The 17,822-nt window shown below is 46.5% G+C and overlaps 1 protein-coding gene across 4 annotated transcripts in view; it reads right to left on the bottom strand.

Moving 5' to 3' along the window:
- Positions 1 to 17,822, bottom strand: part of Reep1 (receptor accessory protein 1) — a 104,480-nt gene that overhangs the window by 50,935 nt on the left and 35,723 nt on the right. For all 4 annotated transcript variants that reach the window (XM_076939907.1, XM_034512340.2, XM_076939906.1 and 1 more), the window contains exon 2: positions 2,429 to 2,501. In XM_076939907.1, coding sequence (XP_076796022.1) covers positions 2,429 to 2,501 — 73 coding nt within the window. The remainder of the gene's footprint in view (positions 1 to 2,428; positions 2,502 to 17,822) is intronic.

Raw genomic sequence — 17,822 nt, 5'->3', positions numbered from 1 at the left:
TGAACATATGTGACCGTGTGTGTGTGTGTGTGTGTGTGTGTGTGTGTGTGTGTGTGTGTGTGTGTGTGAGAGAGAGAGAGAGAGAGAGAGAGAGAGAGAGAGAGAGAGAGGGAGGAGAGGGAATGTGTGTGCATGTGCACGCATGTGAAGACAGAGGAAGGAAGCAAGTCTTCCTGGTACTACTCAGCTCCTGTCTCCCAAAGCCATTTTAACCCAGAAACCTTCTAATCTTAACTCCCAAGCTCCCCCACGGGGAAGTGTGCACACCCCAGCCAACACGAACAGCTGTTCTACTTGCCAGTTAGGTCTCACTCTAAAGTCATGAATTGCCATTCTGGCCATACATCAGGCTCCTGTGAGTTTAGTCAGCACATAACAATTTACCAGGGTTTGATCTCTCCCAGCTGGCTGAGAGCATGCTCAGCCCCTGCTCTACAGTGGATCAGCCTTGAATTACAGAGACCTCAGTAAGGGCCCCTCCCAGGCACAGCTGCTGAGTACCACAGGTGGGGAGGGGTCAGGAGGGAGAGTGCTGGAAGAAGAAGCTGCCTATTTAGCCTGGGCTGTGTCAGTTGAGAACCAGGAGCCTCTGTGTTTGCAACTTCTCTGCTATTTATAGCATGCACACAGAGCTGTCTGCACACATACCAGAGATGGGCTTGCAGAAGTTACCTACTCTGGGTCCCCTGCTAGGGAGCAGCTGAACCAAAAGAGAAGAGAAAGAGAGTGTGTGCATGTACGTGTGTGTGTGTGTGTGTGTGTGTGTGTGTGTGTGTGTGTGTGTGAGAGAGAGAGAGAGAGAGAGAGAGAGAGAGAGAGAGAGAGAGAGAGAGAGAGAGAGGTTTGTTCTGGGAAACTGGGAGAAAGGGGGATGGGCTTTGGTTGTAGTTGATCAGGAGGTGTTCATCATAAAGACGTTTTGGGAAATCCATGAAAATAACGACTTTCAAGCTAGCTTTGAATTAATGAATTCATACTTTTAAAAGACTTTCTTTTCTTTTTCTGTGTGCATGTGCACACATGGGCCCATCGTGTGATATGTATGTGTGTTAGAGTGTATTTGTGTATGCAGGTACCTGAGGAGGTCAGAAGAGGGTGGGAGATCCTTTAAGATGGAGTACAGGTGCCTCCTAAAATGGGTGCTGGGATCTGAAACTTGGTCCTCTGTAAGAGCAGCAAGAACCCTTAACTGGTGAGCCACCTCTCCAGTCCTTGATATTTTTTACCTACCCCCTAGGATGACCAGGGATAAAGCTGGGAGCACTCAACATTAATAATTGTAATCCTCTAAAGAGTGAGTCCTCCCTACCCCAAACTTGGCAAGCAACATCTTCTAAGTAAGAGGAAGAGGGACTGTCACCAGGCTGGTGTTCAGAAGATGACCCGAGGCTCTTGGAGGTTTAGCCACTTGTCTAGCATGTAAATCACACCAATAGATTTTCAGAGCTAGGACTTGGCACTTCAGCCCCTTTATGACCACACCCATATCCTTCGAACTTTGGCCAGGCTAGTGCCCTACAAAAAAAAAAGGATATTCTTGTCTCATTCTTCACTCAGCATGTCTTGGTCAATGGAGAGGCTTAATAGGGGGAACCTTGGGACCACCAGGAATGCTGCTGGTGGCACCCAAATCACCCAACAATAATTTTTGAAATTCTCCAACCAGTGAGTCCTTCTGACCCCACTGCCATGGGCTCAGCTTTCTGTCAAGTGTCACAGAGAGATGATTACAAATACTTCCATCCTCAAAGAGCTTACACATCAATCAGGCTTAACTGGTGTTGGAAGATAGACTGGAAGGGGGTCAGAACCAGTAAGTCAGGGAATAACCTAGGTCAGCTGGCTTCTCAAACCCATGTACTTTCTCTCAGTGCCAGAAGGTGGTCTGTGGTCTGCAGTTTCCCAGGTGAGGAAACAGAACTGTGAGAGATGAAGTCACCCATGGCACCAGGCCCCTAGTCCCAGATTGAAGTCAGCCATGGCACCCAGCTCCTAGTCCCAGATTGAAGTCACCCATGGCACCCTGCCCCTAGTCCCAGATTGAAGTCACCCATAGCACCCTGCCCCTAGTCCCAGATTGAAGTCACCCATAGCACCCTGCCCCTAGTCCCAGATTGAAGTCACCCATAGCACCCTGCCCCTAGTCCCAGATCGAAGTCACCCATGGCACCCAGCTCCTAGTCCCAGATTGAAGTCACCCATGGCGCCCAGCCTCTAGTACCAGATTCAGGTTCCCCTCATACTTCTTGGCTTTCTTCACTTCAATACTTAGGGTCTAGACAGAGGACAGCTTTGGATGGGGACAGGACTTCTGGGAGGTCACATGAGAAGGGTGATAAGTTTCCTCCCACCACAAACCCACACTAAGGGATATGTCCCTCCACCATTTACACTCAGCCACCTGCCCCCAGTGAGAGGGTTCACTTACATATTCTTTAATGTCCTTGGACTTCACAGCCTTGTATGAATAATATGCAGGATAAAGGGTGCCAAATATAAGCCTGCAGACAGGAGACAGAGAAAAAAGAGAGATGTGATTTTCACCCATCCTGCTTGATGGACATCATGCATCATCAATTCCAGGGGACCATTCTTCAAGTCAGGGAAACGAATCCCCTGAAGGTTTCCTGTTCACTGCTAAATTGTTCTTAGAAACACCTCCTCCTGAGACAGCCACCCACACACTTCCTTCTGTCTTGGCTTGGGCAACATGGAAGGTTGACCAGGAGTCATGGAGGTCAAAATGGGAGGAGACAGCCCAGCTGAGCAGCCAAGGCTCTGTGGAAGGATGACGTCCTCTCCTGATGCTGATATCCCCACCAGCAGTTCCTGGAAGCCTAGAACCATTGGATTTGACCTCAGCATCTTGCCGCCAGCATAAGCTTTCGTGATCACAGATCTCATCAGGTCCACCTCGCCTCCCATCAGCACACCTCCACGCCGCCTTCACTTCTCGACACTCTTAAGATGGAAGTGAACACTACACCCATTGGCTAATCATATTTCAGCTCTCGCTAGGGTTAGTGAGCAGTTAACTCTCAGGCCTGAGTCTGAGATCCACATGCAGAGGAAGCTCTGCCAGCCCTGTTCTCCATACCTCTCCTTCCTCAATGCTGCTTTCTTCTGGAATCTTCCCTCTCATCCTGCTCATCCATCAGATCCCAACCCCCACATGCTTCCCTGGACACCCCTCCGACTTCCCAGACCAGCTCAACCCTCCCTAACGAACTTTCTCAGCATCATGTGTATATTATCAGGGTGTTCTCTTACTTGGAGCTTTGTTTGATAGCCATCTCACCAGTGAACTATAAATGGCCCAAGGACTGAGTACACTTTCTGATGGAGAGGGGGCACCAGGTAGATCTTAACCTGAAGGTCCATCTCCTTAGCTCAGCCTCTTGAGTAATGGGGTTGCAGGTATGTGACTCTATGCATGAGAACGGGTGTTTTTAAAATTTATTCATTTGTGTATGTATTCAAACGGGCACGATGGCACACATGAAAGTCAGAGGATAACTCATGGAGTCATCACTTCTTCCACAATGTGAGTGCCAGGGATTGAACTCAGGTCAAATATAAGGCTTGGCAGCAAGCACCTTTACGCACTGAGCCATTCCACCAGCCCAATATATGTTTACATTTTTGAGACAGGACCTCACTTTGTAGCTCTGATTGGCCTATGTACACCAGGATGGCTTCAAACTCACAGAGTTCTGACTGCTAATGCCTCCTGAATTCTGGGATCCAATGTGGCACCACCACACACAGCCTAATAGGTATTTGAAAATGAACAAACAGAATGTCAGACCTAGAAGGGTTTTATACTTTTGCTCAAATGACAAAGCCATTTGCAACTGTCACCTCAGTGCAAACTGACTGGGTACAAGGGCTACACAGTCTCAGATTTTAAAGGAGCTGGCAACCTCAGACAGAAGTTGGGGATCCATTCTTGTTAGAAAAGATACCATGCTGAGAATATCCAGTTAACGCCCTAGGCATTTAGAGTCACATAGAGAAGAGATGCAATTAACCAAGCAGGGGACAGCTTTACCGGGAGCAGTGTGGCCAGGGACACGATTGTCTATGGAAAATAACAGAATCAGGTCAGTTCTGACACAGTAGAAAGGTGTGTGTATGTGTGTGTGCACAAATGCTTGCTTCGAGTACTTTACAAGCCTTATATATCTTAGACTTCTCTGGCCAAAGAACTCCCCTCATGCACATAGGACCCCAGTGCTCAGACACTGGCCATTCGCTTCCCCAAGATCTCATAATCATTAAGGGATAAAGCAAGGGCTGGATCCAGATAGTCTGGCCTCTTCCAAGCCTGATTTTCTGTCACCATTGGCTAAGATGAGAGGCATAAGATGCCAGATAAGCCAGAAAGGGGGATAAAAGTAGGCTGGAAGGGAGAGGAAGAGTAAGGATGGCAATGGGAGTGAGGGGATTTAAGAAGACAATGCTGGGTATGGAGATGCTGCTGGGCATTGTGGGATTGTGGGTCCCTGGTGGCAGAGGTGGCTGCTGCTGGGGAGGCAGAACGCAGGGAGACAGACTGTGCTGGGTGGGTGCTGGGCTATAGGGAAGTGCCGAGGCACCGCTCAGGGGTGGGAAAGCAGTCTGAGCGCAGCTGGAGCTGGCTCGGGGGTCCCTGGGCCTGTGAAGAGGCTGGGGCCATGGAGGAGTTCCCAGGCTTTTGGACATGCAGGCACTGCTGGAAGAGCTGAAAATGAAATCTAGGCCCTGGACCCTCGGGCTGGATCTAGCCCAGGGACAGGGTGGGGGGAAAGGAGGGAGTTCCAGCTGGTCCCACAGGGATTGTCCTTGGCTTGATGGTCGCAGACTTGGTGGTGATTATGGCTGGAAGCACAGAGGGGCCTTCTACAGGAGACTAGATGATGGTTCTGTAGGCAAAGGCCTTCTCCATGGCTCCCCATGGCAGATCTTGATTAAAAGAGTCAGTCCAGGGTTTTAAGGCATTTATTATTGTCAAGGTGGAAAGTGGATCTGTAAAACCATAACCCGCTTCTCAGGGTGGGCCTGAGATGAAATACCTTTTGTAGGGAGGAATGTCTGGGAAGGAAAGCTTATTGGCTAAGCCCTCCAGGCCTCTAGGTACCTCATTAGCATGGAGAACTCTGTCTTGAGCCTATGTGACCACAGATCACTTCTCTTTTCTTATTGTCTTGATCTAAGATGTTAGGGATGACTCATCTACATGTGAGGGGCTTAGGGCATTGCCCTTATGTGACTGATGGCCACAAATCTATGGGGAACTGCGGCTAGTAACAGGGACCTGGTGCCCGAGAGCAGGTGAAGCTCCCTGTCCCTTCAGGGTCTCTGGGGCTTCTAGCCTTATCTTAACTGGGGACCAGACTACCTTTCATGGTTCACTTCCCCATAGAGCATGGTGATGATACTGGGCATGGTGCTGATGCTGGGCATGGTGCTGATGCTGGGCATGGTACTGATACTGGGCATGGTACTGATGCTGGGCATGGTGCTGATGCTGGGCATGGTGCTGATGCTGGGCATGGTGCTGATGCTGGGCATGGTGCTGATGCTGGGCATGGTGCTGATGCTGGGCATGGTGCTGATGCTGGGCATGGTGCTGATGCTGGGCATGGTACTGATGTTGGGCATGGTGCTGATGCTGGGCATGGTGCTGATGCTGGGAATGGTGCTGATGTTGGGCATGGTGCTGATGCTGGGCATGGTGCTGATGCTGGGAATGGTGCTGATGCTGGGAATGGTGCTGATGCTGGGCATGGTGCTGATGCTGGGCAAAGTGTGTAATATTGTGATTCTAGTACTTAAGAGACAAAGACAGGAAAATTTCTGCAAGTTGGAGGTCAGCCTGGTTTACAGAGTGTGTCTCAAGCCAGCCAGAGCTGCATAGCAAGACCCTGTCTAAGAACACAAAATAGAGTGGTGAGACAACTCCAAGCCTGATGACCTGAGTTCTATCTCAGGGAAACAAGGGATGGAAGGAGAGAACTGACTCTTCCCATTTGCCCTCTGACCTCTACACATGCACTGTGACACCTGCCCGCACGTCCACCCACCCCACACACTAAATAAGTAAATAAATGGGATTTTAAAAAAAAGTTGGGCCAAGGAGTGTGTGGCCTGCCTGAGGGGCCCCAGGTTCAGGTACAGGTGACCCTAAGGAGGGGGTCTCCCCAACTACCTTATCCCTCTCTTGGCCTGTCCCACTCCCAACCATTCTTAGGAATCAGAGAGTACTTCCTTCCCAGCTGAAGCCTTTCATGGCCTTGTCCCTGTCCCTTAGATCAGGCTCCTCTCCCTTTCCTGCCTACACTGTCACAGCCCCCTGCAGTTTCTCTTCTTCATCCTTATCCAAAAGACTTGGCCAGTGTCTGTAAGAGACTCTGTCTTGTCTCTCACAAGATAGGCTATTCCAGAGCCTGGGCTCGTGCCTGCTTTATTTGTAGCTCTGTTCCTACTCGTGGCATGGAAGGGAGAGGCCAGTAAATATGTATTCATGGCATGATGTTTTAGACAGCGGAGACATCAAAGTCAGCATCTTCCAGGGGACACCTGTGACCTCGCACGAGGCCTTGGCAATGAGGTGTACACCAGACAGCACCATGCTGACTCAGCAAGGCCTCAGGCACAACGCCAGAGATTCTGCGGAAATAAAGATGCTGCTCCTTGGACACAGATGCCACAGTTATTATCCATGTCTGTCAGGCTGGTTTCCGGCCCTTATTCAGAGGCAGCACATAAACAGTGGAAGATGCTTCCAGGGGCCTATTGATCGTTACCTCTGTGAACTCCAGTGAGCCACAATACACTCTTAGTGGTCAGAGCTGAAAAACTCAAGAGGTACCTAGCCAGGGAGGCCTGGGCTCCATCAGACAGTCTCCACAGAGGAAACTTGTAATGAGCCCTCCGGGCCTGAGACCAGTTTGACCTCAGAAGGTTTCTCCACAGACACATTCACATTTGAATCTCTGCAAACTCAAGAACACTTAGCATTTCACCTCCCTAGGGAAGAGACCGGGATCAACATGGCTAGTTCTCAAGAAGTAATGAAAAAAGCAGGTTCATGCTGAAGGGGTTTGGCATTGCGTCTGATTAAACCAAATGAACTATTCTGAAGAGATGTAAGTGGGTAGAATGCCTGGGGACAAACCCAGGGCCTTGCACCTGCCAGCCACGGGATCTACTGATGAGCTATATACAGCCCCAGAGCTTCATGTCGACTCAGGACCAAATGCCTCTTAGAAAGCCATTTTCCAATGATTCCACACTGCTGGATCCCAGCCTCACAGCTGCTCGTCTCTGAGCTTTCCCGATAAGCCAGGTGGCCTACAATCCTCAGTTCTTTCTGCTGCCCGAATCTTCAGTGCACCAATCCACCCCAACGAGTGTTTTCTTCTCCTTAACAGAATTCCATAATCCTTTAAGACCCCTCCCAAAAAAAGTCACTTCAGTGCAACCTGCTCACCCCTCCCTCAGAAGCTCCTCCATACTCTAGTTGTGTTTGGTTTTTGAGACAGCATCTTATGTAGCCAAGACCAACCCCAGATTCACTCTGTAGCTGAGGATGAACCCGGCCTCCTGATCTTTGTGTATCTACCTCCTGCGTACTGGGAGTACTGGCCCGTATACTGACTGTTTATGTGATCCTGGGATGAACTCAGGGATTCATGAATGCTATTTGGCCTCTCTGCCCACTGAGCTACAGCCCTAATTCTCTTTTTAAAAATCCTTTCTTTATATACAGTCTTGTGCAGCCCAGGCTGGCCTTGAACCCCTGCTCCTCCTGCCTCCACTTTTCAATGGCTGGGGTTACAGATGTGTGGTATCATGCTCAGCTTCTATGGTTCTTGGGTTCTATGGACTTTTCTGTATACACAGGCCATATTTTATAATGAAAGAATCAGCCTGCTTGTCCCTACCCCTTCCCAACTTCATACTTTTATTTTTAATAAACCATCTAACTTTGTGCTGTCTATATACTCCTTGGTTTGGGGTCATCCACTGAAGCTCAGTCTACCTACCAGGGACCAAACCTCCCTCTCCTAAGAGCACCAACTGTCAATAGCTCTTTATCTAGGAGTGGGGGCTCATGAGTCCTGCCCCACTCTATGCTGAGATGCTGACTGGCTTGACCTTATGCCAGTCTTTCGCAGGAGACCACAGCTGCTTTGAGTTCAGGACTAAAGCTGTCTAGGCATGTCCAGGACACTGTTTTGCTGCAATTCTCCCAAACTCTTTTTTTTTAAAAAAAGATTTATTTATTAATTATATATGAGTACACTGTAGCTGTCTTCAGACACACCAGAAGAGGGCATCAGATCTTATTACAGATGGTTGTGAGCCACCATGTGGTTGCTGGGATTTGAACTCAGGACCTCTGGAAGTGCAGTCAGTGCTCTTAACCACTGAGCCATCTCTCCAGCCCCCCTCCCAAATTCTTAAAGGCTCCCTCCCACTTCCTCTATGGTCCATGAATCTTGGAGGAGAGGATGTGACACAGATGTTCTACTTATTAGTGTTTGATTTTCTTCATTAAGCAATTGCTTATTTTTATTTTACTTGTGTGAGTCTGCATGTATGCATTACACCACTTGTGTGACTGGTACCTGTGGATGTCAGAAGAAGGAGTCCAATCTGTTGGAACCAGAGTTATGGATGGTTGTGAGTCACCGTGTGGGTGTTGGGAACTAGACCCTGGTCTTTTGCAAGAGCAGTAAGTTCTTTTAACAACTGAGCCATGGCTCCAGTCCCAGAAACCCTAAGATTTTTGAGATAGGGTCTAGCTGTGTAGTCTAGGCTGGTCTCAAAGTCATAATCCCCTTACCTGGTGGCATCCAGGAAGTAGAGGGAGCCAGAGAGAAGCCCAGAACAAGGGATGGATCTCAGGGATATCCTCAACTTGACCTACCTGTTCCAACAAGGTTCCTCCATAAAAGTTCCCATCCACCTCCCAATTATGGCAACAAATTATGAATCCATCATTGGATTAGCTCATCAATTAGTCAGAGACTTCACAACCCTTCACCTCTCCATGAGCAGATGCAGCAGCTGGGGACCGAGCCTTCAACACATGAGGCGTTTCTTCTCCACACCTTAATAGATGTGGACATTGTGTGACCATGTGCAGAATCTTCCACTATGTGATGGGAAACCTCTTGTCAGTGTAGTACCAATTTCTACCTCTTCCTGCAAGTGTGAGTGTTCTACTGCTCCCCATTCTTGTCAGAATGATAGCATCAGACTGAAGTTTCTGCCAGTTTGATGAATGTGAAATGGTGTCCTTGTTGACATTTTCTCAGATACATGTTCATCAACTGTTTAAGACTATTTATTGCCCAAGGGAGCTGCTTAGCTGGCCTGCTCACAGCCCTCTGTAAAGTTACCTTTTTAGTGATTTTTAAGGAATTCTGAATTATGAGTATAGGTCTTTCCTTGGACATATGCATTGCCAATGCCTTCCCTAACATCAGCTTTAGTAACTTGGCCTGCAATGTATTTTGTTGTCTACAAGTTGGACATTTTATATGGACAAGTACTTTTCTCTTTGACAACTTGTTCTGGTACATTTTTAAGAAGGCTTGGCCCACCTTTTCTTATAAAAGTTTTAAACTTTCAAAGGCAGGACAGATTTGGTAAAATGCTTGCTATACAAGACAAGGGCTTGAGTTTGGATCACCAGCACCATGTAAAAAGCTAAACATGAGGGCTGGGGATGGCTTGACCGTTAAGAATTTATACAGCTCTTGCAGCAGACCTGAGTTGAGTTCCCAGACCCAGACCAGGCAGCTCACAGATGCCTATAACCGTTGCTCCAGAGAACCTGATGCATCCACTGGCACTTGAACTCACATGTGTGTATTGCACATCACAAATGCATAATAAAAAAACCTTAAGAATTTAAAGCTGGACATGGCAATAAAGCCTATAATTCAATTGCTAAAGAGGCAGAGGCCTGAGGATAGCTGGGTCAGACAATCTCTAGATTCAGTGAGAGACTATGTCAAAAAATCAGGCAGAAAGGGGCAGAGGAAGACTTCTAGGCACCACACGTGTATGCACACATGCACACACATGGGTACCTACATGCAACCATACGCACACATGCAAACACAGGTGCACACATGAGTATATGTAAATATGAAAACATGCAAACACATGCACACACACAAACATGTGCACACATGCAAACTGTGCACACACAAATCTTTTAGAGTTTGCTTTTCCTCCACTAGATTTTAACTCATCTGGAATTTATTTTCTATGTGGCATGAATTGGGGATTCAATGTTATTGAATATTCAATGCTACTGAATTGGGATCCAAGCAGAAAATTCCAGTGTTCTGCTGGGATCCCAGTTGTCCTCAGCACATTTGGTGAACCCCTTCCCATTGTTATACAGCTCTACCCTGTCAAATGTAAAGATTCTGAAATGCTAGAGTATTATTTTTCAGCTCTCTAGCTTATTTGACTAACATGGTATCTTAATAATACTTGATAAACTTGAGAAACATGAACTTGATAAACAAAGCTTTAGAGTAAATCCTGATAGTCTTCAAACTTTCCTGGCTATTCTTAGCTCTTCGCTTTTCTTTCTTTCTTTCTTTCTTTTTTTTTTTTTTTTGAAGTATTTATTTATTTTTATTTTATGAGCATTGATTGGTGTTTTGCCTGTACATTTGGACAGATTTTGTAAATCTGATTTCAGCATGAGGGTGTCCCTGGAGCTGGAGTGTTGCGCTTACTGGAGCCCGATGTTGGACGCCAAACTGTTGCAGCCCGTACTGCCCGTTCCGGTCCGAGGGTCAGGGTCTAGCGAGAGAGAGAGTGGGGATAAAGGGGAAGAGACGCGAAGAATGGAGACAAGACAGAGATTCTGATCAAGTCTCTTTTATTGAAGGGAATTCGGAGCTATTTATAGGCTTTTGCCACGTGCCTTGTAGGCGCGTGGATACCACGTGCCTTGCAGGTGTTGATATGACGTAAGCCTTACAGGCGTCTATAGCGTGGACAGCACGTGCACCACAATGCCTTGCAGGCGTGGATAGCACATGCGCCTTATAAGCATGTATGGCGTAGATAGCACGTGGACAGCACGTGAACTGCAATACCTTGCAGGCGTGACTACCACGTGCACCTTGCAGCTGGGGCCAGTAAACAGCAACACAAAATATGTGGGATATCAGAGTGTGCTTTAGCTGTTGTAGGCTATTGAAAACCAAATCTTTCGTCAGGGTATATGGTTCCAGATGGCTGCAAAGTTGATCTAGCCACTTTCTGCTAAAGTCGGCTCCCAACACTGGAGTTACAGACAGTTGTGAGCTGCCATGTGAGTGCTGGCAACTGAACCCAGGTCCTCTGGAAGAGCGGCCATGTTCGTAACTCTCTCCATCTCAGCCCCACTTTTTGTTTTTCTATACAAGCTTACATTTGTTTGTTTGTTTGTTTGTGATCAGGTCTCATATAACCCAGACTGGCCTAGAAACTAACTTCTGATCCTCCTGCCTCCACCTCTAAAGAACTGGGATTACAGGTGTGAGCCACAGATTTGTGTGTGCGTGCACGTGTGTTTGGGTGCACACATGCATGCATGTGTATATGTGTGTATATGTCTGTGTGTGTATATATGTGTGTCTTTGTGTGTAGTGTGTTTAGTATATGTGGTGTGTGTGTGTGTGTGTGTGTGTGTGTGTCCCCTGCCATGGATTACTTATAGAGATCAAAGAACAATTCCCAGGAGGTGGTTCTCTTCATCTACCCTACCCAGTGGATACTGAGGGATCATACTGGCTTGGCAGCAAGCATCTTCACATCTTCACTCACTGAACTATCTCACAGACCAATACTATTAATTTTTTTTAGTTGTATCTCTTATTGATTATTAGTAGGAATGCTGTTGATTTACCAGGCCAATCTCAGAACCACTTGCCTCATTGCAATAAAGAACATTTGGGTTATGAAGTACATTATGGAAACAAAACAGCAAATCCAAAATGCAACGTGTGGTATGATCCCATTTTCATACTGTTCTGAGAGTGGAACATTATAAGAACAAATACAATTGCACGGTCTCAGGCCAGAAAGGATGGCCACAAAGGCATGTGAGGAGCTTCGGGGACCTTGACTGTGGCAGTGTTTATTCAATTGTATGGGCTTGTAAAACTTAGATTCAAGTTCACAGTAAAATCAAACAAATAAACAAAACCCCCTAAAACCTCTCACTGAGAAGGGTGGTGGTGCATTTACTAACTTGGCTTCATAAATCAGACACTTAAAAACACAAAAGTTGCAAATGCCATTATTTCATTTTAATTAATGACAGAGTAAAATTTCATTACATATATGGACCATATTTTCTTTATCTGTTCCTCTGTTAGGCTTGGCTCCATTTCCAGCTGTGATGGATAGTTGAGTGATAAACAAGGATGTGATGGTATCTCGAGGTAAGACTTCAATTCCTTTGAGTATGTGCCCAGGAGTGGTTAGCTGGAGCAGATGGTGGTTTTATTTTTAGTTTTTTTAGAAACTTCCATACTAACGGCTGCACAGTGAATAATCACTATGAATAATCAGACTGAGACATCTCCTCAGCCTGGATCTTGGACTTTTCATTTGTGTGTGTGTGTGTGTGTGTGACTGTGACTGTGTGAGTGTACTTATATGACTCTGTGTGTGTGTGTGTGTGCACACATGCATGAATGTGTGTCTAAGTTGGCCTAAGTCATGAAACTAAATAAAAAAGGGGACTATAAGAGGAAAAAGGTCATGAAGGAGGATTTGGGGGGTGGGGAAGAAGACAGCAGAATGGATGGGACATGGAAGAGGAGTGGGTTCTACTCTGAGGGGGGGCAACAGGGAGGAGGTAGGGGTTGGGGAGAGAGAGCAAGAGAAATCCATTTGTTTTCTATCTAACAACCAAAAACAAATACAGAAGCTTTGGGTAGAATTCATACTCACTAGTGAGCTCTGTGTGCACACCTCCAGAAATGGAGAAAGCTGATTTGATATTAGCCTCCATGCTGAGATAATCAGGATATGGTGACATCAGGGAGCCCAGGTGTAACAAAGCAAAGAATTATGGCGCATCTCCAAGGCACACCAAGTTCTGGGAGTCTCAGATACGTTAGGAGAGCAGATGCTCCTGTGAAACTCTGACCTTTCCCATACCTCCACAGGGAGTGTGCGTGCTCACTGGCAGCACCAGAAGCTTCTGCTGGGTGGAGTGGCTCACTCTGAGCATAGTGCTTCAGATTCTCAAGGCACAAGAAGCCACCTGAGCCTCCATTGCTGTGGTCCCAACCCTCTGGGTTCTACTAACCCATGAAGGCCTTCCCATAGGCTGGGGGAAGAAACAGGAAAACAGCAGCCATTGTGCCCTGTGTATCTGGGTCTCCAGATATTCATTTGTTGAATGTTTAGTACACAGGAGAGACTGCAAATTTACCAACAAACATAATTTCTAGCCTTTATTGAAGTCAGGTATTATTACTGTTTTTCTCTTACAACAGGTGAAAAGACAAAGATTTAGTGAATTTAGATAATTTAGTTTCACCCTTAGGCAGGGTGCTAAGCTCTTGCCCTGGTCAGTGTGAGTCTACTGCCTGTCTCCTCACACTACAACATACCACCCTCCTGACTCCACACTGTGTAGCTTGATGCCTGAAAACGGTCCCCAAATGAAGGAAGGAGTAGGAAAAAGAGGGAGAGTGTGGGGCTGGGGAGTTTTCTCATTGGTTAAGAGCACTGGCTGCTCTAGAACAGGATGTAGGTTTGGTCTCCAGTACCTGCACCAGGTGGTTGACAATCTGTAACTAGTTTGAGGGCATCTGACATCCTCTTCTGGCTTCCTCTGGCATATACATTTATCTGGTGCACACACACACACAGACACACACACACAGACACACACTCAGGGATACACACAGACACACACAGGCACGGATACACAGAAATACACAGACACACACACACACACACACACACACACACGTAAATCTTAAAAAAAAAAAAAATCAGAGAGAATGTGGCCACCTATCTTTTGCCAGCTATCTTGTCTAACACAAGTCTTCTTTGGCCCTGTGTTAAATATTGATCTCCTGGCCCTCAGTGGTATGCCTGCAGGTCCTGAGCACATGAAGGGTCACCCAAGTGAGCTGCTTTCTCAGCCTGAGCCTGTCTTGACAGAACAGAAAGAGGACATGTCCTTCTTGCTGACCTTGGCAAGTGCTTCTGCCAGCCTGTCTGCAGCCCTCCTTCCCAGACTGTTCCCAGTGCCTGCCCCTCTCTGCAGATCTTTACCGACTAATGGACACACACTTCTCCCTAGGCTAGCCCTGTCACACACCACATTCTACCATCTGCTCCTTTGATCCGGTGACAAGCCCTAAGATGCTAACATTACTGGGGCTCCTTTCCCTATCTACAAAGGAAAACTGGAGTTTCAGAGTGACAGGGGGCTGCTAAGACCCTCCCCCAGCCCAGTAATGTGGAAACCCAGGACTCTTATCACCAAAGCCTATCTAGCCTCTCTGAGAACAGAGGGTTTTATTGCATTGTGTCTAAAGGGAAAAAAAGAAAAAAAGAAAACACACATTTAAATTGGATTATGGAAATGTTCTCAAACCAATTTAGGATAACAGAAGACCCAGAAGTCTGATGTAAGTAGGAAACCCACAGTTGTGTAAATTCTTAATTAGCACACTGTTAAACTCTGATCCAACCCACACAGCTCCTGCTCAAGTTTCTGAATCCTTTTTTTTTTTTCATTTTTGTTTTGAAATCTAAATCACAGGGAGTTCTGTTCTTATGACCCTTACTTGTTTCTGCATAGAAAGAAGCCAGGCTTGGACATTAGACCTGAGTTTGAATCCAGCTCCACCAGTCACTAGCTATGAGACTGGAAACAAGTCTCTTAACTGTTTTGCATCCGTTTCCTTGACTACAATGGGCAGGAACAACAACCTATAAGAGCTTCTGTAAGCTAAAGGAGGAGGCTGTAGGAAAAAATTTAATATCCCAAACAAATCGCACACAGCTCACAGTTGCTGGTTTCTTTCTCTACTATTTCCTGTCAGACATAGTAACTTCAAACGCCAGTTCTTTTAACCACAAACCCTCTTCATTCAACAATCAAATACTTATTGGAAATGGTGCAGTGGGTAAAAGTACATGACACCTTGAGCTCCATCTCTGGAACCCACATACAATGCTGGGCATGGCGGTGTGTGTGCGCAATGCCAGCGCTCCTCCTGAGAGACAGGCTAGAAGCACAAGGGCCAGGTAGACAATAGTGCACAGCACAGGAAGGAGAGAACTGACTTTGAAAAGTTATCCTCCAACCTTAACATAAGCACTATGGCATACACGTACTTCATGTGTGAGACACACACACACACACACACACATGTACATGCACACATACGTATACAAATACATACATAATGCTTTAAAAAAAAAAAAAAAGAAAAAGAAGCAAGAACTGTGTGCCCTGGGTCTCCCGGTAGAAACAACAACCAGCAAACAGATAATTATATAAATAACTGATTAATGAAAGTCAGCGTGGTGAGTCCTAACAGTCTTGTTTCTGTTTGTGTTGATTTTTGGACAGGGTCTCATGCTGCAGCCCAGACTGGTCTGGAGCTCATCATGCAGCCCATGCCGGCTGTGAATCCACAGCAGTGTGCCTATCTTGGCCACTTGAATGCTGGGATTACCCACAGGAGTCACCACACACTCCTGGGTCTATTTGGAAGAAAAGAACACATTCTTTTTGAGTAACAGCTCTGTGGCTACCTAGATCCCAGCCCACTTTTCTTCTGTGATCTGAGAGTCAGAGATGACTCCTGGTTGGGAGGAAAGGGGTCCTCTGCTACAAGGACCATGGTTCTTTACCCCAGAAGACTTCTTCTAAAGGCCTGGACTAGTTATATGTTTGGGGAAAGGGAAGAACTGATCAGATCCCTTTCTGTGTCATTAAAGAAGGGAAGGGAGAAAGTTCAGGGAGCTCTCTAAACTGGACTTGTGAGCTTCAAAGCCAGCAGATATTTGTGGGGCTTCCTGGGAATTTATCTGCTCTACTGGTGGTCTTCATAGCATAATCATGACACCCAGCAGGTACTCAGGTCTAACCACTTTTGAAGTCTGTACCATATGCACAAGCCAGTCTGAAGGACTGACTTTAAAGGACAGCCATGGAACAACAAACCTTACGGATGTCCACCACAGGCGATACAACGACGCTCACAACAGTCATGCAAAGGGGCGACTAACACAGAAGGCAACTAAGCCTTCAGTAGGTTATTCATCACTCACATATTCATCCATCAGACGAGCCAGTCTTCACTCTATCATGGTCAACACAAGGTCATTCAAATGCTAAGTGGGTGAGCTGGCTTCAAACAATCTGTCTGACTTCAAAATGTTCTTCCCAATTCTGTTTGCTACTTCAAAAAGAGTGGAGTCTCAGGCTGGGGAGCAGTGAGGCAAACCTACCCATCTAAAGACCTAGAGTAATGGGCCCAAGTCCTTCTCCATCCCTAGGTGCTTAGTTCTCTGAGTGCTCAGCTTTTCCCCACCTCGGCACTGCCAGAGCTGAGCATGGAGGGGCAACATGCAATGTGGATGAAATACAATCATACCAGGCAGCATGGAAGAAGCCGACTCAGAAGACCACATGGTATAGGTCAGTTTCTAACGTGTGTTTATACTGAAAAAGGCAAAGGCACAGAGATGGAAATCAAACAGTGTGCCAAAGACTGGGAATGGACTGGGCTGAAGTTGTCTTTTGGAAGTCAAATGCCTTTCTATTGTATGGCAACTAAAAGACTGTATGCATTTGTCGAAGCTCATGGAACTGTACAGTGAAATTTAAAAACTAAGATTCATTTCACTATGTACAAATTACTCCCCATCTTTCAAAAGGTAAAAGAATGAGGACAAGCAGGAAACTTCAGCTGCAGGGGTCCCAGCAGTATATTCACCAAAATGTTTCTGAAGTAGGGAGGGGAAGGTAGCTCAGTGGTAGAGCACCATGAGGGAAGCTCTAGGTTCAGCATCTAGTACTGCCACCCAACAAACAAAGAAAAAACAAACAACAACAAATGTTATTGCCTTAAAAAAAAACCACTTTATGCCTGGCTCAGTGGTTAAGAACATTTACCGCTCTTCCAAAGGACCTGAATTTGGTTCTTAGCATCTGTGTGGTGGCTCATAACTGTCTGCCTCCAGCTCTAGGGTAGACAGCCTTCGTCTGGCCTCTTTGGGTACCACACATATGCAGCATCACATATGCATGCACACACACACACACACAGAGTCACACACATGTACATTGAAAAGAAAAAAAAAATTCAGGCCCCAGAAAATCTAACTCATGAAGCCCTGAGTGTAAATAGACTAAGAAAGAATAAAGTGTATCTTCCCAAGGAGTCGGATTCAAGTGGAATCTTGCAGAAGGGCAGAGAGGTGACCAGGGTGGAACCACCGTGGATGACAGCAGAGGCTCTCCTCATGAACCGTTAGCACATGACCACCAGGAATTGGTTGTAAACCTGTAGTAACCAATTGTAAGCCTGTGGTAAGCATTCACTCGCCAGCCAGCACACATCTCCTGCCCTATGTTCTTCCACCATACCAAGTCATTCTAAGGCAGACAGAAGGGAAGGTGAACATTCTGAATGCAGGTAAGCAACATAAGAAATGTTTGGCATTCTTCTGGCTCCAGCAGGGCAGGGACCCCTCTGCCCCAGGTAGGAAAGTTTTTTTGTCCTATGAACCTAGAGTGATCAAGTTTTATGCTGACGTTGCAGCTTCCCTTG

The sequence above is a fragment of the Arvicanthis niloticus genome, chromosome 9 (assembly GCF_011762505.2).
Source record: "Arvicanthis niloticus isolate mArvNil1 chromosome 9, mArvNil1.pat.X, whole genome shotgun sequence".
Classification (NCBI taxonomy): domain Eukaryota; kingdom Metazoa; phylum Chordata; class Mammalia; order Rodentia; family Muridae; genus Arvicanthis; species Arvicanthis niloticus.
Note: the sequence above shows the minus strand (reverse complement) of the source record. Positions and strands in the feature narration are given on the sequence as shown.